This window comes from Bombina bombina, chromosome 2 (assembly GCF_027579735.1).
Source record: "Bombina bombina isolate aBomBom1 chromosome 2, aBomBom1.pri, whole genome shotgun sequence".
Lineage (NCBI taxonomy): Eukaryota > Metazoa > Chordata > Amphibia > Anura > Bombinatoridae > Bombina > Bombina bombina.
Genome location: NC_069500.1, coordinates 901576949 through 901600442, shown reverse-complemented (window position 1 = coordinate 901600442; position 23494 = coordinate 901576949). Strand labels below are relative to the sequence as shown.

General features: G+C 35.0%; 1 protein-coding gene across 1 annotated transcript in view; it reads right to left on the bottom strand.

Moving 5' to 3' along the window:
- Window positions 1-23494, bottom strand: part of PRAG1 (PEAK1 related, kinase-activating pseudokinase 1) — a 42691-nt gene that overhangs the window by 9407 nt on the left and 9790 nt on the right. Inside the window, exons 2-4 of the mRNA XM_053703276.1 lie at window positions 21997-22402; window positions 17669-19263; window positions 2269-2447 (exon numbers count right to left, since the gene is read on the bottom strand). Of these exons, the coding sequence (XP_053559251.1) occupies window positions 2269-2447; window positions 17669-19263; window positions 21997-22344 (2122 nt within the window). The 5' untranslated portion in view covers window positions 22345-22402. The remainder of the gene's footprint in view (window positions 1-2268; window positions 2448-17668; window positions 19264-21996; window positions 22403-23494) is intronic.

The window sequence follows — 23494 nt, the reverse complement described above, 5'->3', positions numbered from 1 at the left end:
TAAATCAAATTAACACTGTTTTTACTGCTATTATTTTTCAATATCTTGACGGCTAAAGTGGTTACACAATACACTATACAACCCTCTCTAGAAGTGTAAAGGTTCAAAGATAAATATCAACTCGAACTTAAATAGAGTAAAGAATAACACTGTCACAAAGGGGAAGGCTGGGGCCACAATTGCTCGAGCATGGATAACACATGCTTATGCAGCAAGAGAAGTGCAAGATTAACAGAATTCAATCACTTATTGTGCATGCAAAATAAAAACAAAACCTCTTTGCAGTATGGAAAACACTCTATTAAATGGATGAAAGAAAATCTGAGATCTTAGTGCATTTAACTTTCACATCCTGTTTTTTTTTTTTCCCCAAGTGTTTTCTCTCCTGCTGGAAGCTAAGGAAACCGAGGAGATCAGCATGCTACAATATAGAGGTTGCAGGGGGAAAAAAATGCTTTTGTACAGAGATTCAGTGGTCCATGACATTGGGATTCAAAAAATAATTCACCAAAAATGAAGTAGTCATGGTAATAGACTAAACACATTTTCTTTAAAAATAAAACAAAGCTGCTTAGAGCTTCCATTGATAGCTTTGTTTACTCCATAGAGTGTTGGTAACATAAAAATGGAATAAAGTGTAAATGAGCTTCCTAGACTTCAATAGGAGGGGGCTATCTGATCTATTGAACTGCTATTACCTTTCCCATCTGAAGTAACCAATGACTGGAGGAGAAGAGCTATTACTAGTTAGCTTATTACCTGCCATATAATCCTGGCACCACACATAACAGGTTGTAAAGATGCATTTTTCTTATGATTTTGCATTATTTATTCAAGCAAGGAGTATGCACAGCAGTGGGACAGAGCAGTTAAAGGGACATTATACACTCATTTTTCTTTGCATAAATGTTTTGTAGATGATCTATTTATATAGCCCATAAAGTTTTTTTGTTTTTTTTTTAAATGTAAAGTTTTGCTTATTTTTAAATAACATTGCTCTGATTTTCAGACTCCTAACCAACCAAGCCCCCCAAAGTTTTATTTGAATACCGTCAGCTACCTTCTCCAGCTTGCTCCTGTTTGTGTAAAGGGTCTTTTCATATGCAAAAGAAGGGGGAGGGGGGAGTGTCTTATTTCCCACTTGCAGTGGGCTTTCCAACTACCTTTTCAACAGAGCTAAACTGAGAGCTTCTAAGTAAGTTTTTAAACAGTTTTATACTGGATTTTTATATCGGTATCTGTGCATCTTATTCTTTATAGTAATGTCTATTACATGCAGTTATATGAAAATGAGTGTATATTGTTCCTTTAAGCCCATAACTTAATTGTCCCTTGTTCTGTGTTTAGGTTGTGCCGACAGCCAAATCTAACCCTAAAACGACTGGATCCATGTTTCTGCCTAACTCACAGGCCAGTGCTCCTTTTATAAAAGTTTTTAAAGAAAAAACATGTCTGTTCATTTATTGTGATGAATATGTGGATATACCATGCTTTGCTTTTGTTTGTTATTTTCAGTCACAAATATTGGTATTTTTTCAGACTCTACATTTCATGTGTTTATACGATTTTTAATTGTGTTTCCCAGTTGGGTAAATTGTTTTAGAAGCCATTTATATTATTATTAATAGTGTATGTATCCTAAAATTTAAGTCCAACATTTTTGAATGGTTTAAATATATTTAAAAACAAACAGAAAAAAACAAACATATGTTATGTCTGCATTGCTTTTTCTTTTAAATTCAGATTTATGCATTATTCATATTTTATTATTCAAAATCAGTCTTCAAATATGTTAGCAGGAACACCTAACTCTTATCAGATAATATTGTCATTAAAGTGATGGTAAATCCTAGAGTTTGTGAAACATTAGGGTTTAACAGTGCAACAAATAATGGGGACTTTCAGTAATGAGGTATAACATATTTCATGCTGAAAGTTCCTTTACTTGTTTGCCACGCTGAGGCCTCAGGCCGTCCACAGCAGAATGATATTTTTCACTGAGGTGAACTTAGCCAATAGCGTGCAAGCTATCCTGCATAATACCAGTGGGGTCATTGGCTAAGAGGTGGAAACATCACCTCAATAAAAAAATATCGTTCTGCTGCGGACAGCCTGGGGCACTCAGTGCTGTAAACGCTGCAGGCAAATAAAGAAACTTTCAGCATGAAGTATTTTATACTTCATGACTGAAAGTCCCCTTTATTTGTTCCACTGGTAGATCCTAGTGTTTCACCATCACTTTAAACTAAAAACTATAAGCATCCTTACCTCCTTCACTGCACGTCTTGGAATCCAGGCTGTCTATGGAGCCAGTGCTAAAGCTGATATTGATATTCACATTAGAGTTACTGACACTCATGGTTTTGAATGACTCTCCAAGGCTCTCGACAGAGCCCATGCTTAGGTTTTCCATATCTGAGCTGCTCTTGTTAAGTTTGTGAGTTTGCCTTTGGGAAAGAAAATAAGTTGTTAAGACTGCATCATTTACATTTTATTTTGTAAAAAAAGGACATGAAACCCAAAATTTTCCCTTCATTATACAGACAAAAAAATACCTCTTTAAACAGGTTTCCAATTTATTTCTGTTATAAGATTTGCTTCATTGTCTTGGTACCCTTACACTCTTGTTGAAAGGATTCCTTTCAAACGGGACATAAAACATCAATAATAAAAATGCTCTAATGTGCTAGAGCTTTTTTTTTTTGCGCTATTGTTTAAGATGGTGTTTCGCTTCTGTAAAGAGGCTGAACACACAGTTAAAGGGACATGAAACCCACATTTTTTTTCTTTTATGATTCAGATAAAGAATACAATTCCAATTTACTTCTATTATTTAATTTGCTTAATTCTCTTGATATCCTAGGATGTTACCTCTGACTCGTATTATTGCTCCTGTATGCACTTTTAGGGTATGAGATTTTATAAGATACAATTCCTAATATTTGCACAGCTTTGTAGTATATACTGGGATGTTGAATGTAAGGTCGTTTTTAGTTTTAGTTTGGATTAAAAATATTTAGCTTCCAGAAGATACAATTGTTAAGTAGCTACACTTCGTTTAGGTTGTTCCCATGTTCTATACAGTTCTGGATATCTCTATCCAAACATATCCTATATAAACATCGGTATTTGTTAGACATGTTGGTTCCGTTTAGTATAGAATCGAAATTCGGACACATTTGCCAAATTCGGAGATTCGAATTTAAATTTCCGAATTACCCTAGCGAAACTAAACTAATCCGAATGCATTTGTAACGAATAAATCCGAATTAGTTTGGATTTATTTGTTACATTCAAATGGCCATGGACTAATCACAATTCAGTATAAACATTTAATTTAGTGAGATAGGACAGTGAAATAATTCCGTTGGTGTAACTTGGAACCATCTGAATCAACATAACACATACCGAATTTACGAACAGAATCCGAAACAAATACATCCGAATTTATTAGAATCTGAATGAATCTGAAACAAATACATTCGAATCGATCCGAAACAAAATTATATTATTATATTAAAAATGTAATCAGATAAAATACCAGATTAAAAAAAAAAAAAAGAAATCATAAGTTTCTAGTAAGTTTTGAAAACAATACACAGCTAAATTTCATATACAATGATCATTATTTTGTACTAGATCAGGGTGGAGTTTTGTAGAAAACCTATTTTTGTGTCTAGATAGAAGTGCCCACTTTCAGTCAACACTTTGTAATTACAAGACATTTCTGGTGTGTTGCTTTAGAATATTTTACCAGCCAAGTCTAAACATTTTTAAAACACATTATCCTGCTTTTATGAAATGCATTGTTTTTTAGTTATCAAGTAAAGCCAATTATGGGGAAGATATGTAACAGAGTTAGGCTTGAGATGTCAGCAGGGTGCTTTTCAGATTCTGAGAATTAGAAAATCCTCAATTTTTCCTGAGCTAAATTACATGAAAAGGGGACAAAATGAACAAGGAAAGTATATTGCAAAATTGTTTTATTACGCATAACTAAATATTATATATAAAAATCTCAAGATGCTTACTGTCCCTTTAAGATGTAAGGGATGGGCAAACAGGACTTCCTGTTCCTAATCCTATAACGGTTGAATCAGAGGAGAGAAACAGGTTTTTCTTGCCACCTCCCTGAAACTATACATTTTCAAACGGACAACGCAAGCAACCATCCAACACAAAATCCCCCAGGCAAACATTTTATTGATATCACTGAGAAAAAATGTCAAGAAAAAACCCCAACACATATATGCATCTACTAAACAGTATGATTGCCAAGACTTGCCCTTGACAAACTTAGCAGTAGTTAGCCAGAATAATGAGGAACCAACTACACATTTTGTAGGAGCCAACTAACGTGTTTTGTATTCAGATATGTATTCAGCTGTTCTGCTGTTTGCTATACATTTTTTTTTATTGCTCCTAAAGTCTCAACTAATTATATCATTTTCCAGTTTAAATGGAAATTAAACTGAAAAAATAATCTCCCAGTAAAATATTTAATTAAAGGGACAGCGTACTTGAAAATTGTTATTCTTTACAAAGATAGATAATCCCTTTAACCGTTCCCCAGGTTTGCACAACCAACACAGTTATATTAATATACTTTGTACCACTGATTACCTTGTATCTAAGCCTCTGCAGACTGCCCCCTTATGTCAGTAATTTTTTACAAGCTTGCACTTTTGATGTCTCATGAGTAACTCCACAGGAGTGAGTGTAATGGTATCTATATGGCACACATGAGCTAACATTGTCTGGCTGTGAAATTTAATAAAATGCACTAAGATAAGAGATGGGGCTTAGAAACAAGCAGAAATTTGGACGGTTTCGAAGTTATCAAGTATATTAACCCCTTAACCCAATATAACGTAGATCTACACCATGCGGTACAAAGCCCATCATACCATAGATCTGTCTCACAACTGCAGGAAGCTCCAGCAGTATCAGCTGTCAAGTGATGATCAGTGCTCTGATACCATATGCAGGCAGATGCCAGATCGGTACAGATAGTAACACTGTGTGTGTCACCGTCTAACGATCATCTGCTGGTGCCGGCGGGAGAGAATGTGTGAGGCCTAGTGCTGTGCTGGAGGGAACGAAAGAGGGGCCCTACACTGCAGAAATTTTTTTTTAAAGAAGAGGGAGGGATGGGGCACTGCACTACAGAAAAGTGGTGGAATGGGGGGTTGGGGGTGTCCTGAGTAACTATTGCTGGGAGGGGAAAAAGAGAGCTGTTTGGGAGGGATAAGGGAGTGTCAGATGGGAGGGTATTCTCTACACTACAGCTAAAATTAAACCTTAGAAGCTACCCGATTAACCTCTTCACTGCCAGGAATAATATAAGTGTGGTGCACAGCTGCAATTAGCAGCCTCCTAATTACCAAAAACCAATAGCAAAGCCATGTATGTCTGCGATTTCTGAATAAAGGGGATCCCAGAGAAGAATCATTTGTGTCATGATTGCACAAGCGGTATATAAATAATTTCAGTGAGAAACCCAAGGACTGATTTTTTTTTTTTTTTTACTACAACCACATTTGACAGTAAAATAATGGCATGAAATGTACCAAAATGGGCCTAGATCAATACCTTGGGTTATCTTCTTAACAAATATTTCATTTTTAGAGGTAAATAAAAAAAAAAACCCACAAGACTATATTTCTGTTTAAATGGAGTGATGGCGAAAATGCTAAAAAAATTTTTGGTATTTTGGGCAAGTTCTTCTCTGAAATTCCCGGTAACAAAGGGGTTAATATAACAATGTTGGTTGTAAAAAGCTTGAGTGTGGGTAGCAAAAGGTGTTATCTATCTTTATAAACAATAAAAATGTTTAAAGGAAAAGAAAACAGCTTTGCAATATATATTATTATTTATTTTTGCCAGTGTCTGCTTTAAAGTACCATTGCTGTGTTAGTCTAAACCGGGTGAGGGATGAAGAGAGTGAGAGAAAAAAAGTGAGAGAGAGCGCGAGTGACAAGTGGAAGCAAGAGAGAAAGATCACATGCAAATCAGCTTGTGCCCTGATGTTAGCTGTAATTTGACACCGGACAGTCTTCCTCTATATACAACATATACATGCTCTGGGCCCTGCCTGAACAAAACAATAAGGAGACACTTAGGGCTAGATTTATCAAAGCCATTCTCCTTTAATTCTGTCCAAAATAGCGCATACAACCTGACCGTTATATTCATCACAGCACTCTGCGCCTATAATCTGAAAGAAACTTCTTCGCACTTCGCTTGCATTCGCCTAGGCGCACAGGCGCGCTCCCGAGTGCAACAATATACATTAGTATTAGGCGGAATTTAACAGCCCGACCTACAAATACTTAGTTATTATTGCTTTGCGCCAATAGGGAACTGCAATTTCGGCTTCAATTGCATGATGTATAATTTCGCCATACAGACTGAGGCGAACACCATTATAATACATGCTTTTACATCTTGTGATGCAATACTTTCTTATTTTAACTAATTTTTCAAAGGCTCAGCGCTAAGAAGAGACTGTTATTGCCAGAAATGTGTGCTTCCACTGGTGCATATGGGTACCAACAGTACATTATATATATATATATATATATATATATATATATATATATATATATATATATATATATATATATATATATATATATATATATATTTTTTTTTTTTTTTTTTAATTATTTTTGTGATCTTAAAATTATCAACATATGGCAAAAACAGCACAGAAACATTCTATAATATAAATATAAGCAAAATATTAACTTAAAAAACGTTTTTTTTAATAACCAAAACATGGCGGCGTAAATATTTATAGGGATGTACTGTGATAGATAGAGAGTAAATGCTGTTTCAGACAGGCGAAGTTTATCAGTATTACGCCCCAGCTCACCTGCACAAAGTTACATCTATTTTTTGATGAATTCAGGCGCACGTACGCTTCTCCGGAGGCGAGCTGGGGCGCAGTTACAGGCGAGGCACATACAGAGTTTGCCTAGCCTTTGATAAATCTAGCCCTTATAGGAGGTGAATTAAAGGAACATGAAACCCAACATTTTTCTTTCATGATTTAGGTAGAGCATATAGTTTTAAATAACTTTCTAGTTTACTTCTATTATCAAATTTGCTTCATTCTCGTATCATTTGTTGAAGGAGCAGCAATGCACTACTGGTTTCTAACTGAACACATGAATGAGCCAAATACAATAGGAATATATATCCAGTCACCAATCAGCAGCTAGTGCCCAGGTGTGTTGATGCTCTTGAGCTTACCTAGATAAACGCTTCAACAAAGGATAACAAGAGATGGAGGCAAAATAAATAGATGTAAAATGGAATTCTGACATTTTTTGTTTATATCCACTCCTACTGTATCATGTGACAGCCATCAGCCAATCAAAAATGCATATACCTAGATTCTATAAATTCTTGCACATGCTCAGTAGGAGCTGATGACTCAAAAAGGTTTAAATATAAAAAGACTGTGCACATTTTGTTAATGGAAGTAAATGTGAAAGTTGTATAAAATTGCATGCTCTATCTGAATCATGAAAGTATACATTTTGACTTGACTGTCCCTTTAAAAGGAGAAATCATCGTCTTTTATATAACTTTAAAAATCTAAAGAGGGAATTCAATTTGGTGTATAATGCCCTTTTCAAAATACCTTTGTCCAACAAATGCATGTTGTGAATAAAAATGAATTATGCCTATAGTATAAAAGAACAATGTGTTCTATAAGTTACACCAAACAACAGCAAACATATTTCTTGGTGATTAAGCTTGGAGCAGATACAAAACATAAGAGATAAAAGCAAAAATCTCTCTGAAACTATGAGGAAAAGCAACGGGCTGGCATGATGAACAGGAATGTTTCTGAAAGAAGACATTGTAATGGTAAATGTTTGTTCTCCTTGGAACATTAACAATCATTAACCTCTCATAGCTCCTCTCTATATCTGCAAATTCTGCAGTGGAATGCACAAAATTGCTGGCGAGTTGTTCAGCAGTATGTTGTAAGAGCATGTGTGTTTGTGTACGACATAGCTGGGCAGGTGAAACGATCTGTGAGTTTGGACACAATATTAAAAAAAAGCGTTTTTTTCAGTCCTGAAGTGTAAAAAAAAACAAAAAAAACTTCATGCTGAAAGTTCCTTCATTTGCCCGAGTGCCTCATGCCGCCCCCCCGGCAGAAGGCTATTTTATCAATGAGATATTAGCCAATAGCGTGCTAGCCATCCGGCATAATGCCAATTGGGACGCATGGCTATTGGCTAACAGGTGGAAACGTCACCTCACTGAAAAACTAGCGTTCTGTCGTGGGCCGCCGGAGGCACTCAGCTCAGCAAAAGCTGCAAGCAAATTAAGGAACTTTCAACATGAAGTATTTGATTTTAGTTCCCTTTTTTTGTAGCACTGGTAAATCCTAGCGTTTCTAAAATGCTAGGATTTACCATCACTTTAAGAAGCTTTTACTTTAAACACAAATTGTAAGCTGCATAACAATATACCTTCATATCTGAGAAGAATTTTCAAATTGATAATGCACTTTGACAAATGAGCATATAAATGTATTTTTGATTTTCATTGATTTCCCTGTCTCCCACTGCAAAAGAACCCTTGCTAACCAGTCAAAAACTAATATGCAGATATAGCTAGCTGCTTGCACACAGGCAGTTAAAGGGACACTCAAGTCAAAATTAAACTTTCATGATTCAGATAAGAGCATGTAATTTTAAACAACATTCCAATTTACTACCATTTACAAAACTTGCATTTTATATTTACACTTTTTGACTCACCAGCTCCTACTGAGCAGGTGCAAGAATTCACAGAATATACGTATATGCATTTGTGATTGGCTGATGGCTGTCACATGATACAGGGGGAGTGGAAATAGCTATAACTTTGAAACTACAACTCATTTGAAGTTCAGACTAAGTACTATTGTATTGTCTTGTTATCATATATTTGTTTATTATGCAAATCTACTGTATTTATTGGTCCTTTAAGAGACTTGGGTAGGTTACCCTCTTCTATTTAGAAGCACTGATTCAGCTTTCTTAAAAGGGACACTGAACCCAATTTTTTTTCTTTCATGATTCAGATAGAGCATGCAATTTTAAGCAACTTTCTAATTTACTCCTATTATTTTTCTTCGTTCTCTTTCTATCTTTATTTGAAAACCATGAATGTAAATATTAGCAGCCAGCCCCTTTTAGGTTCAGCACCATGGATAGCGCTTGTCAATTTTTTGTTCAGGACAATGGACAGCACTTGTTTATTAGTGCTGTTCAATCAGCAAGGACAACCCAGGTTGTGAACCAAAAATGGGCCGGCTTCTAAACTTACATTCCTGCTTTTCAAATAAAGCTAGCAAGAGAACGAAGAAAAATTGATAATTGGAGTAAATTAGAAAGTTGCTTAAAATTGCATACTCTATCTGAATCATGAAAGAAAAAAATGTGGGTTCAGTGTCCCTTTAAATAGACGCATATTCTTTTTCAATCTTTATCTAATAGAATATAAATATATATATATATATATATATATATATATATATATATATATATATATATATATATATATATATATATATATATATATATATATATACACACACACAATACTTTTAACACCTAAACTACCTTGTATGGTCATTGCTATTGTAAAGAAAACTTTTCCTATCATGATTGTTGATGCAAGGTTTATAATCAACCTTAAAAAAGCAAAATGAGAATGGAAAATGTGAGGTAGGAGGGGGGTAAACAAAACCTCACAGATAAATGAGCTGAAAGCATTAATCAAAGCCTCCCTGTGAGAAAAAAAAATGGAACATATTACATTTTTAGGTGTATTTTACAGGAAATGGAAGAAAAATAAATAATGTATACTGCAATATTGTTTCATTTAAAAAAAACATTTTATGCGTTGTTAAAATGCTGAGTGTAATGGTCCTTGAAGCTTTTTTATTTGGGTAAAAATAGATATTTAAAGGTGTTCTCTTTATACAAGGCAGAATTTTTTTAAAGTACTATTAAACATTTATAAAATACATAATAATGTATTCAAAGCAAACATTTGCATAAGAATACTATGCGGCTATATTTGTATGTGTCGTTTACATTTTGAAGAAATAAGTTATTTTTAGTGTCCCTAAATTAATGTCAGCTACCATGTTGCAACCTAAGTCTTCCTATGTATAAAAACCTGTTCTGTTTTATATTCTCTGCTGATGCCAGTTAGATCGTTATAAATGACAGTCTCAGTATTCAATGTCCCTTTAAAGCAACATTTGTCTTTTGTTGCACCTAAAAAGGTTTTAAAATGTATATTTATATATTTTTTTCTTTTACAAAATAGAAGTATATTTACGTGTTTACTAAAACTTTTTTTTCTTCTACTATTTATTAAGTGTGACCCTGCAAACCTATAGGGCTATGGGAGGTGTCCTATCAGACACTGGCCAATTAATTCCTAGGGAACAACTGTACAGAATCATGAAAGTCCTGTTTTAAAATCAATTAAATGGCTTTAACTTTATTTTTTTGTGTATAAAAAAGTTTATAGAAATGAAAAGAAACAGAAATAAATAGGCCTGGCATTTTATATATTCTTGTTCTTTCAAGCGAACAGGAGATCGCAGTTACAATACAGGAGGACTCAGGGCTACAGAATGGAATGTGCCTAAACCACACTCCAGCATCTCGACATGGAGTCTCTGGGAATTGGGTGACAAGGATTTCATGGAAGCCTCCGCACAGGTCATTGTGTAAATCAATTCCTGGATTCAAGAATTTCAAGGACACAAAAAAATTCTTAACATAGCTCACCCCCCTCGTACACTGCACTGCTCCTGAGAAATAAAACAAATGCCATTTAAGGCTCGAAGGTCGCCTGATTCACAAAGTGCTGGCTGGAAACTACAGTGGGAACAGGTCTTCTGTCTAACAATAGTTGTTTATGGATCTGGATTACAAAAATTCCAGCAGAATGCGCATAACATTCATAACATTACCATAGCAGCTCCAACCCTTCATGTCACTTGTCTTTTTAATGCGGTATAGGTCTGATCATTTTTGCAGAAAACCACTTTAAATGCAGTTTTATATCAATTCTACAATAAATTTACTAAAACACCTGGACATACTAAAAAGGAGATAAGACATTGGGGCATATTTCTCAAGCTCCGTACGGATGCTTAATGCTCCGTGTTTCTGGCGAGCCTTCAGGCTTGCCGGAAACACAAGTTATGAAGCAGCGGTCTAAAGACCGCTGCTGCATAACCTGTCCGCCTGCTCTAAAGCGGCGGACAGAAATCAAACCGATCCAATACGATCGGGTTGATTACACCCCCTGCTAGCCGCGAATCTGCAGGGGGCGGTATTGCACCAGCAGTTCACAAGAACTGCTGGTGCAATGATAAATGCAGAGAGCGTATGCTGTCGGCATTTATCGATGTGCAGCGGACATGATTCGCAATATCGGACCATGTCTGCTTGCACAATGATAATTCGGCCCCATTAACAAATCAACAAATGTATATCATGCAAATGAAGGAGAATATATATATATATATATATATATATATATATATATATATATATATATATATATATATATATATATATATATATATATATATATATATATATATATATATATATATATAGTGATGCACCGAAATGGAAATTCTGGACCGAAACTGAATCCGAAAATCCGGGATGCACTTGACCGAAAACCGAAACTGATACCGAAAATGTATTTTTTCAAATTATTTTTTTGAATTTTTTTTTTGCATAATTAGAGCCAATAAAAAAATCCCACACTTTTATTGAAAGTAACACACTAAAATTGGACAAAAATATCTTAAAACAATAATATGGTACAAAATAATTTTACCAAGAAAAAAAAAAAAAAAACAGGCAAACAATAATGCCATTTTCGGCCAAAATGTTTCTGCAACCAAAATTTTGGTGCATCCTTACTTAAAACAATTATAAATATCAATATACTGTATTATTCATCATTTAGTTCTACGTAACAGAATTATATTTAACAGTTTTTTTTTTTACTAATTATCCAAATAAAGTATAGTCCTAGAAAACTCATTATATGCAGAACAGTAAGTCAAGTAATAAACTTAAACAGCAGCTCTAGGCTAGCATCAAATTTGAAACATGCCACACAATAATTTTACCGAAAATAACAGGCTAAAAAAACGAAAACCGAAATAGCCAAAAATGCCATTTTCGGCCGAAACTTTCTGCGGCAGAAATTTCGGTGCATCCCTATATATATATATATATATATATATATATATATATATATATATATATATATATATATATATATATATATATATATATATATATATATATATATATATATATATATATATATATATATATATATATATATATATATATACACATATATATATATATATATATATATATATATATATATATATATATACACACACACATACACACACACACACACACACACACACTGTGTATATGCTTATTTTGAACAACTGGTCTATGGGATAGGCGTTTATTGCATGATAAAGGAACAGTTCCATACCTCTATTGGTAAAAAGAAACACCAGCATTAACACAAATGAACATTTAAAAAAAGCAAAAAAAAAAAAAAAAAAAAAAAAAACACAATCTAATAAACATAACAGGTCCTCTTTTAGATGAAACAAAGAAAAATATGAATTTTACTTCCACTTAATGAATCACAGAATTCCCTTTAATTTAAAAGCCTCTGTACAAATGAGATGTATGTCAGAATGGAGTGTTAAAGGGACACTAACATAAAATAAACCAGGGCTAATCAAATCCTGGAAGCCAAAATTCATTTTAGTCCTAGAGCATAAACTTTTGGTATTTTACTTCCTACATTCCTATAAAACGATCTCTCCCTTGCTCCTTGGTATTCTACATGGCTCCAACATTTCAAGCAAATGTGCCAAGCCCTTCCTTGAATCATTATTAAATCATAAATAAATCTTTTGAACTCCCATTATACAATAGACTAAGATTTGGAGAGCTTTCCTATTTTAATGAATTGGGCTTCTTGGAACAAAACTGAGATGACATCCCTTTAAAGGGACCCAATCCAAAAACTTTTATTTCATGATTTAGAGACAACATGACATTGTAAACAACTTTCTAATTTACTTCTATTATCAAATTTTCTTTGCTCTCTCTGAATCTTTTGTTGAAAACCAGAGGTGTAAGCTCAGGAGCGTGCACGTGTCTGGCGCACTATATGGCAGCAGTTTTGGAAGAATGTTATGCATTTCCTGCCGTGTAATGCTACAGACACCTACTTCAGTATGTCGTTAAAGAAAACAAGGCAAATTTGAGAAGTATATTAGAAACATTTTTAAATGTGTGTGCTCTGTCTGTATCACAAAGAACAGTTTTGGGTTTCATATCCCTTTAATGAGTAAAAAAAAAATAAAAAAAAAAATACCCTTGTTTATATTTCTCCATCGAAAAAACAAAACATATTTCTTAGCACTGCAAAATTGCAAACATAGCTGCTTTGAACCCATAGAAAGAAACATTTTTTATAACAATGTGGAGAGTAAAAGAAATATCTAATGACAGAAAAATGACCTGTAAGTGAAGAGTCAGACTTTACAAATCATCACATCTGTCAGTGTTATGAATAGAGCTAGAGACTATGTGCTGATCTAATCTAACAGACAACCTTTTGTGTGTCTGGTGTCAATTATCCCATTCATCTTATGACACAGTTCAGTGACAGGACCTATCAAGCTGTACACTTGTATCTAGTATGTAGTAGAATGCCTGACAGCAATGCAGGGAAGCTAGCTCGGGGTACAGAGATAATTACTATCAGACACAAGGCCAACAGATCATTAAGGTGAAGTGACCATCACACACTGCATAATTACCAGGCAGATGCGCTACTAAACAAAATACATTTTACTACAATTGATTTGCTCTCTGTGCTACAAGAGTGACAATTATATATATATATATATATATATATACATACACGCACACATACACATATAGACACAGGTGCCCATTTATCAAGCTCTGTATGGAGCTTAAAGGGGCGTGTTCCTGGCGAGCCTTCAAACTCGCCAGAAACACCAGTTAAAAGACCGCTGCTCCATAACCCGTCCACCTGCTCTGAGGAGGCGGACAGAGATTGTGTGAAATCAACCCGATCAAATACGATCAGGTTGATTGACACCCCCCCCTGCTGGCGCCTCTGCAGGGGGCGGCGTTGCACCAGCAGTTCGCAAGAGCTGCTGGTGCAATGCTGAATGCGGAGAGCGTATTGCTCTCCACATGCAGCTATTTCTGACGGACATGATCCGCTGATCGGATCATGTCGGACAGACATTTCATAAATAGGCCCCACAGTCTCCGAGATTTAAAAAATACTGCAATAAATAAAGTTAAAAAACGAAACAAAACTTTATTTAAAAACAAAAAAAAACAAACACACTTGGTATGTGGAGGAAGTGCTAGTTTGTGGGGTTAAATAGACTGAGTCTTGTGGGTGTAATAATGGGCTTTTCTGTGCTCCAGAGATAGGGGACTAGCAGAAGAGGCCTTTGGCTCGCCATTTATAACTGATGGTTAAATAAAATAAAAAAAAATAAAAAAAAAGGGTTATGCTACCTTTGAGATTTCTTACTTGCTGTAATTTGTTTCTTAGTTTGCCCACTTTCCCTATAATTAAAGGAACAGTCAACTCAATTTTTTTTTTATTGTTTTAAAAGATAGATAATCCCTTTATTACCCATTCCCCTGTTTTGCACAGAAAACATGGTTATATTAATAAACTTTTTAACCACCCTGTGATTATCTTGTTTCTAAGCATCCTCTGACTGCCCCCTGATCACATGACTTTATCTATTGTCTTTCATTTAAGCCAATTAGTGCTGTGTTGTTAGAATCCACAGGCGTCAGCACAATGTTATCTATATGGCTCACATGAACTAGCTTACCCTGATGTGAAAAGCAAATACAAAAGCATGTGATCATGGGACTGTCTTTAGGGACTTAGAAACAGACAGAAATTTAGAGGTTTAAAGGTTATAAAGTATGCTAAAGGGACATAATACACATATGCTAAATCACTTGAAACTGATGCAGTATAACTGTAAAAAGCTAACAGGAAAATATCCCCTGAGCATCTCTATGTAAAAAAGGAAGTTATTTTACCTCACAATCTCCTCAGCTCAGCAGAGTAAGTTCTGTGTTAAAAGTTATACTCAGCTGTTCCCAGCTGCAGGTAAAAAAATTAAAAAAAAAATAAAAAAAAAAAATGAAGAAATGAACAGCAGCCAATCAGCATTAGCAGTGCTGAGGTCATGAACTCTTTTACTGTGATCTCATGAGATTTGACTTAACTCTCATGAGATTTCATAGTAAGCTGAATAGGGAAATAATATGAGAGTGCACAAGGCTCATCCCCTAAGCTGTCCCAGGACAGTCACACTAAAATGCTGCTTAGAAATCCTTTACAATGGGAGGTGGCTACTGAGGAACTTTTGAGGTAAAATATCTTTCTTTTCTACATAGAGATGTTCAGGTGATATTTTCTAGTCAGCTTTTTACAGCTATGCTGCATCACTTTCAAGTGTTTAAACATTTGGGTATTATGGCCCTTTAATATAACCATGTTGGTTGTGCAAAGCTGTGGAATCGTAGTAAAGGCATCTCTATCTTTTTAAATAATAAACATTTTTCTTTTTGTTGAATTAGTGCCTTCTCTACTCCCTTCAGAAAGGCTGGAGGGAATACTGAATACTTAGTATGCAGAAGTTTGCCTAGCCCTGCAACATGTTACACAGTAATTGATAAGATCAGTGCAGGAGCTCAATTTTACCTGGCTTTGGTTGGCCGAAGCAGAGGAGATAAGAGAAACACATTTAAAAATAAGTTTTAAGGTGTGTATCCTTGGAGTACTGTGAAATTGCAAGACCCTGCCAATTATTAATAACATTGTACCTTTAAATGCTTATAAAAACAGAAGTAATATTCCAGTACTATAATATTTTTTATATAAAAAAATCATATTTTCTTCTGTTACCATCTCTCCTATGCTTTGTGATTTGTAATCCCCATGGCCACTTCAATCTATAAATATTGTATGTAGATTTGTTCTTTCATAATTCAGATAGATCATGTGATTTTAAACAACTTTCCAATTTATTTCCATTATCAAATTTGATTCATTCTCTTGGTATCTTTTATTAAAGGAGGAGCTATTTACTACTGAAAAATAGATGAACACATCTGGTGAACCAATGAAAATAAGCATTTGTGTGCAGCCATCAATCAGCAGCTAGCACCCAGTAATGCATTGCTGCACCTGAGCCTACCTATGTATTCTTTTCAACAAATGATACCAAGAGAATGAAGCAAATTAGATCATAGAAGTAAATTGGAAAGTTGTTTAAAATCACATGGTCTGTCTGAATCATGAAAAAAAAATGGTTTTGTATCCATTTAAAGGTTTGTAATATACATTTTTTTTAATGTGTATATTAAAAAACACTTTGTAGTATATGTTCATTTTTTTTCACTTTTCTTGCAATTTAAGTTATAAATTATTCCAGTACTGAAAACTATCTGTGCACTAATCCTAATACATATTTGTCCCTAATTGGCTTCAGGAGAAGTGAAAAGATACAAGCAGCAAAACAAAGTGGATTTGGCTAACATAATGAAAGTGGCTAATTGTATCTTCTCCAGTAAGTCAGGCAAGTGGTGGGTGGAGTCTGGCTACTAAAAATATTTGCAGCAAACAAGGTGACAACGCATTCCAAAAATGTTTAAACTGCAAAAAAATCATGTAATTATGGTAAATATACTGTCACTTTATTATACCAGTCTGCCTCTACTGTTAAAGGGACAGTTAACTCAAAAATTGTTATTTTTTTACCTCTGTGATTACCTTGTATCTAAGCATCTTCTGATAGACCCCTGATCACATGACTTTGTATTATCTATTGACTTGCAGTTAAGCCAATAAATGCAGGGTCTGCCACAAGTCATGGGTGTGAGCACAATGTTATCTATGCGGCTCACATGAACTAGCGCTCTTCTGTTGTGAAAAGCAAATAAAAAAGCATGTGATAAGAGGCTGTCTATAGTGGCTTAGAAACAGGCAGACATTTAGAGGTTTATATGTTATAAAGTGCAATAATATAAAAATGTTGGTTGTGCAAAGCTGGGGAATGAGTAGTAAAGGCTTTATCTATCTTTTTAAACAACAACAATTTTTCTGTTGACTGTCCCTTTAATAAACTTGTTTTTGATCTATTATGTAACTCATTTAATCTCTACATAGATAGTGTGTGTAAAATCCTTGACCATCACCTTTAAAAGATGTGAGTCTGGCTCCTCCATATTCTAGGTTGCTTATATGAAAAATGTCCAGCTTTGGATAAAATATTTTTTGTAATAAACAAAAAAACAAAAAAACAAATGTTATCCTAATTTGTAATCTGCATAATTTGTTGATGTCAAAGTAATAAATCTACCAAAAATATATTTATTTGTGAGCATCCAATATTACATACCCATGAGTGATGAATCCTTGTGCTTTGGGTCAGACAAAACACACACAATATTTTTTAAATAATAATACATTTTTAGATGTAATACGCACATACCTTGGTTGTTTTTTAGGTGGAGGTGGTGGAGGGTTGTTGGAATCTTCTATTTCACAATTAACTTTAGCAAGTTCTACAGGACAAGAGGTAGATTTACTCATTCCTTTCCTAGTTTTGGGATCTTCCAACTTAGTCCTTTTATCATCATCATTGCAAGTAGCCGTTCTGGATTTAGCCAAGTGCCCACTATCCACAGAATGTGTCCTTGGAAGCGGAGTAGGCACCACTTCCTCCTCTTCCTCCTCGTCAATCCTGCACTGTCTAGTCCACTGGTAGAACTTTGGTTTTCTCTCTCCAGAGACAAATGGAAGAGACCGGTCATTTGATTCAGATTCTTTCTTGAGAGAACCAGTGCATATATTTCCAGAAGAACGTGTTGGAGAGGATAGCTTTGTACATTCCTCAGGTTTGAGCCCCTTAAGAGGTACAACAGAACTAGAATGACCTTGAATTTTTTGCGATAAATTAAATTTTCTACTAACTTCGGTCTTAATTTCCTGCCTTTTTTCTCCCCAGTGAAAAGTTGGCGACAGGCTTCCACGTTCCGTAGAAGATGAGGGACTGCCGCATACCCACTCAACTCCCACCGCAGAGTCTGGACTGCTTAAGTAGATTGTCCTATTATCCTCTTCTGTGTGGGCAGCCATTACTGTAATTTTTGCTGCCACGTGGGTTGTAGACTCTTGGTACATTTTGTTATGGTTCAAAGATTCCAGCTTCGACTCACAGCCATTGTCTTGTTTTGTGTTTTTTTCAACATGCATTTCAGTCTTTACAGCAGTTTTGCTTGAAACTCCTTTTCTTTTAGTGCTTTCTGCATATATAGGCTCACTGTGGTTTTCTTCCACCTCAAGCTGCGTTTGTGTGTGTGTGAACTGCTGGGTGTTTTTGGACAAACTGCTCCTGTACTTGGTAGGTGAATGAAAGTCTGATGTCTGGGAAGCTGCAGAAATAGGTGATGCAAGTGGGCTGTCTTTTTTACTATTACATGACAAATTGTCTGACTTGCCATCTGACTCACAATGAAGCGAAACTTTCATCTTGCTTAAATGTAGGTTATTGCTAGAACCAGATTCTGAACTTCTAGAACTGCATTTGACATGGCTTTCCTTTAAATGAATAGAGCTATTTAGGTTTGATGTACCACCATTATGACATGCTGTGCTGTCAACTGATGTCGCAGTTCCGCGTGGTCCTGGTCGATCAGACTTTATACCAGAGGAGCCCCCATTACTGTTCTTCAAGGAGAGTAAAGCAGAATCTTCCTTTATGCAGTTTAATTTCTGTGTATCCCCATAACTATTAAGCTTCACTACATGGTTAGATTCATCATAAGAAACTGGTAGTTTTTCTTTGATAAAAGTGCCTTTGTCCGCTTGGACGCCAAAGTGGCTCACATATGTCAGGTTGTGCAGTTCATTTATCTCCATCTTTTTGACAGGGCTTTGTAGCCCAGGGAAAACAAAATTTGAAGTACTGTTATTTGTTGGGCTGTAATTGTGACTAAATGGCTTGCTGAAGTTATCCAGTATAACCTTTGACATGCCACTTTGCTTTAGAATTGAATTGCTCATTGAAGCCATTTTCCAACTGACCTAAGAAAGAGAGTAAAGAACAGAAACATAGATTAGATGTGTGATGTGACTACAGTAGAAGTCCTAGAGAAATCATAGTTGTACTGAAACTATTTTACTTAAAGGGACACTGAACCCAAATTTTTTCTTTTGTAATTCAGAAAGAGCGTGCAATTTTAAGCAACTTTCTAATTTACTCCTATTATCAAGTTTTCTTCGTTCTCTTGCTATCATTATTTGAAAAAGAAGGCATGTAAGCTTTTTTTGGTTTCAGTACTCTGGACAGCACTTTTTTATTGGTGGATGAACTTATCCACTAATCAGCAAGGACAACTCAGGTTGTTCACCAAAAATGGGCCGGCATCTAAACTTACATTCTTGCATTTCAAATAAAGATACCAAGAGAATGAAGAAAATTTGATAATAGGAGTAAATTAGAAAGTTGCTTAAAATTTCATGCTCAATCTGAATCACGAAAGAAAATTTTTGGGTACCGTGTCCCTTTAAAGGGAAAGTCAACTCTAGAGTTTTTGTTGTTTAAAAAGATAGATAATCCTTTTATTACCCATTCTCCAGTTTTGCATAACCAACACAGCTATAATAATATACTTTTTACCTCTGTAATTACCTTGTATCTAAGCCTCTGCAAACTGCCCCCTTATTTCAGTTCTTTTGACCGACTTACATTTTATCCAATAAGTGCTGACTCCGAGGTAACTTCACGTGTGTTAGCTCAATGTTATTTATATGAAACACATGAGCTAGCGCCCTCTAGTGGTGAAAAACTGTCCAAATGCATTCAGGTAAGAGGCGGCTTTCAAGGTCTAAGAAATTAGCATATGAGCCTACCTAGGTTTAGCTGTCAACTAAGAATACAGAGAAAACAAATCAAAATTGGTGATTAAAGTAAATCGGAAAGTTGTTTAAAATTGCATGCCCTATTTGAATCATGAAAGTTTATTTTGGACTTGACTGTCCTTTGAAAGGGATATAAAAGAAGAAAATAAAAAATAAAACATTTTGTGATTCAGACAGATCATACCATTTTTAAAAAGTTTCCAATTTGCTTCTATTATCACATTTGCTTTGCTCCCATGTTATTCCGGGTTGATTGACACCCCCTGCTAGCGGCAGATTGGCCGCAAATCTGCAGGGGGCGGCATTACACTAGCAGTTCACAAGAACTGCTGGTGCAATGATAAATGCTAAGAGCGTATGCTATCAGCATTTATCAATGTGCAGCGGACATGATCCGCAATATCGGATCATGTCCGCTCGCACAATGATAATTCGGCCCCATAGACTGAATCAAAAAGGAGTGGTTGTGACATTACCCACCTCTTTATACTCCCAATTATAGAAATTGTTTATATATATATATATATATATATATATATATATATATATATATATATATATATATATATATATATATATATATATATATATATAGTGTATTTTTTTAAATAAAGTGTATTTTTAACCATTTTTCTTATTAAATTATTGCCAATGGCTCATGTTAAAATGCATTCTGCCCCTTTACCAGGGATACATGGTTTTTGGTAGCAATTTGTAGGTCAAAGTATTTTAACAATCATTGATAAAGGATTGTTGTTTCAAAACCCAGGTTTGTTATTTAATGCATCACACAGTGATTTATTTTGACTGCTAAAATATATTGCAGTTTGGCTAGATACTACACAGTTCTTGATGGTATCCATGCAAAAGACTTAACATGTGGCCTTTGATTGATTATTTCATCTATGTTTTGTCAGTGCTTGAGAGGATTTTCTAGAGATAGAGTGGTCTGGAATTGCTAAACCTTGCAAGTTCTACAAGTAAAAATTATGGTAGACATATGGTAATTTAATGCTTAAAGGGGCATTATACATGAAATACATTTTATGCACCTCCTTCTTATTATGGGTGCTGCCATTTTGGAATCTAGGATACACTGCAGGTATCTGAAGGAGAATTGCTGCACATGTGCAAAGAGGTCAGCACTAGAATGTAGTGAAAGACAGATTTCAAAATGGCGGCACCCATGACTGAAGAGAGGTTGGAAATAACCTCAATTCTATGCTTATGAAATAAATTTAGTAACTATCAAATGGCGATATATACTATCCATACATAAAACATATGACTTCTGTGTCCCTCTAAAATTTGTGTTTTCCAACCTAATTTGCTCTAGTACATCCTTAGAACATTTTCAAAATTATTTCACATTCCTAATTTATTTTTGTGCGCCCGTCAACACCCCAAGGACAATGAAAAGAAATATGTGATTAAATGTACAGTCAACTGTAAACAAATTGTGATCACATGTATGCATGTGATCAAAGGCAGTCTGTAGTGGCTTAGAAACAGGCAGAAATGTATAGGTTTAAATGTTATAAAAGTATATTACTATAACAATGTTGGTTGTGCAAAGCTCGTGAATGGGTAGTAAAGGTGTTATTAAACAATAACAATTTTGGTGTAGACTGCCTGTTTAACAATGTGTTTTACCCATGTTCAGGAATGGGTAATAAAGGGATCTATCTTTTTAAACAATAACTTTTTTGGAGTAGACTGTCCCTTTAACAACAGCTCCAGAACTACAATGCACTACTGGGAGCTAGCTGGTGATTGGTGGCTATGCATTGTAACCTGTAATAAAAAAAATCTCCTCTAGATCAAACTCAGAAAAAATAGCTTATTGTCCCTTTAATCTTTATGATTAAAAATTAACCTTAATGGAAAAATGTGTACCTGAGTGAGGCTTTCTGTGCTATTAAGCTCTGCCCACATCTCTGCACTTTCTGAGGTAACCATGGTCGGTTTCACAGCTATGGTGGGCTTCGTGTACAGAGCAGCAATTACAGAGTCATCGTCCTGGTGTGCGTTTTCGGGCTTGATCCTAATCCCATTAAGACTGTGCAGGACTGGCAAGTTGCCGGCTTTCCCATCAAAGTAGGCCTGAGACTTTTGGTGGTCACTTCGAGGGTGGAAACAATTCTTGCAGAATCCCGGCTTCCAAATGTGTTCTACAAACTCGCTGCAGACGGACATTTTCATTCTCTGGCTATTCACTGTAATGGGTTTGTGCATCCTAGGCATGGAATGCCGTCTCGCATCTTGTGTCTCACTACTTGAAGATGAAAGTTGCTTCACAAGCCTGCAAGACAAAATATAGGAACACATTTTAGCCATAAACAACAACTGATCAGGGTATATATATAAAAAAAGTATTTAATTTAGCTCTCCAGCATACAAGTGTAACACAATGTCAAACAAGTTTAAAGAACAAACAACAACAACAACAACAACAACAACAACAACAACAAAAAAACAATGGCAAATGCTAAGACTTTTTTTATTTCTTTTACATTAAGAGTGACACTTTTTAAATGTGTCAATGTGGTAATCTCAGGGTGCCCTTAGCATCTGATTGGTGTTTATGCTCTTGTGCACGAGATTGGCAAGTAAGCCTGGGCATGGTGCATAAGCACCATATTTGTGTGTTTCTATGCTCCAAGCTCACCCTGTGCACAACGTACCAATCAGAGGTTTAAACATAAAAGCAGGTTAAAGGTTTGTTGACCCCCCCCTTTTTTTTTCTATGTAAAGTATTAGGGCTGTACATTGTACTATCAACCTAAAAAGAAGTATTTATTTTGCTGCATGTTTCATGAATTAGATTTTATGTCAATTTTAAAAAGTTATGTTAAGGCATTTTAAATAAAAATAAAAAAATATATATAATATGTGTGTGTGTGTGTGTCTGTATATATATATATATATATATATATATATATATATATATATATATATATATATATATATACACACACACACATACAGTATATATATTTTTTTCAAAATTATGTGCCTAATTAAGGTCTGTAATGGGTTATAGCTATGATTACAGTAGCAGCACTTATTGAAAATGCAATAATACTAGTAATTAGATGTGATGGCCAGCCTAGCACATCACTGGGCTTAAAATGAATCATTCTGATCTGTCACTAAAGTTACTCAGCACTTGGCAAGGTCTATCAATATGACTACATCATTCTCTCTCACGGAATAGGGATACGAGCTTTGATTCTAAGCGATTTCAGTCCACACCAATTATGGGATTCAAATGCTGGGGAAAATGTCATTTCCTCACCCACCCTTGTCCCACCTATGATAGATTTCACAGCATTACAGTTACAGGCTGTTACTAACAATGCTTTTCCTTTCTCAGATTAATGACAATTAGTGC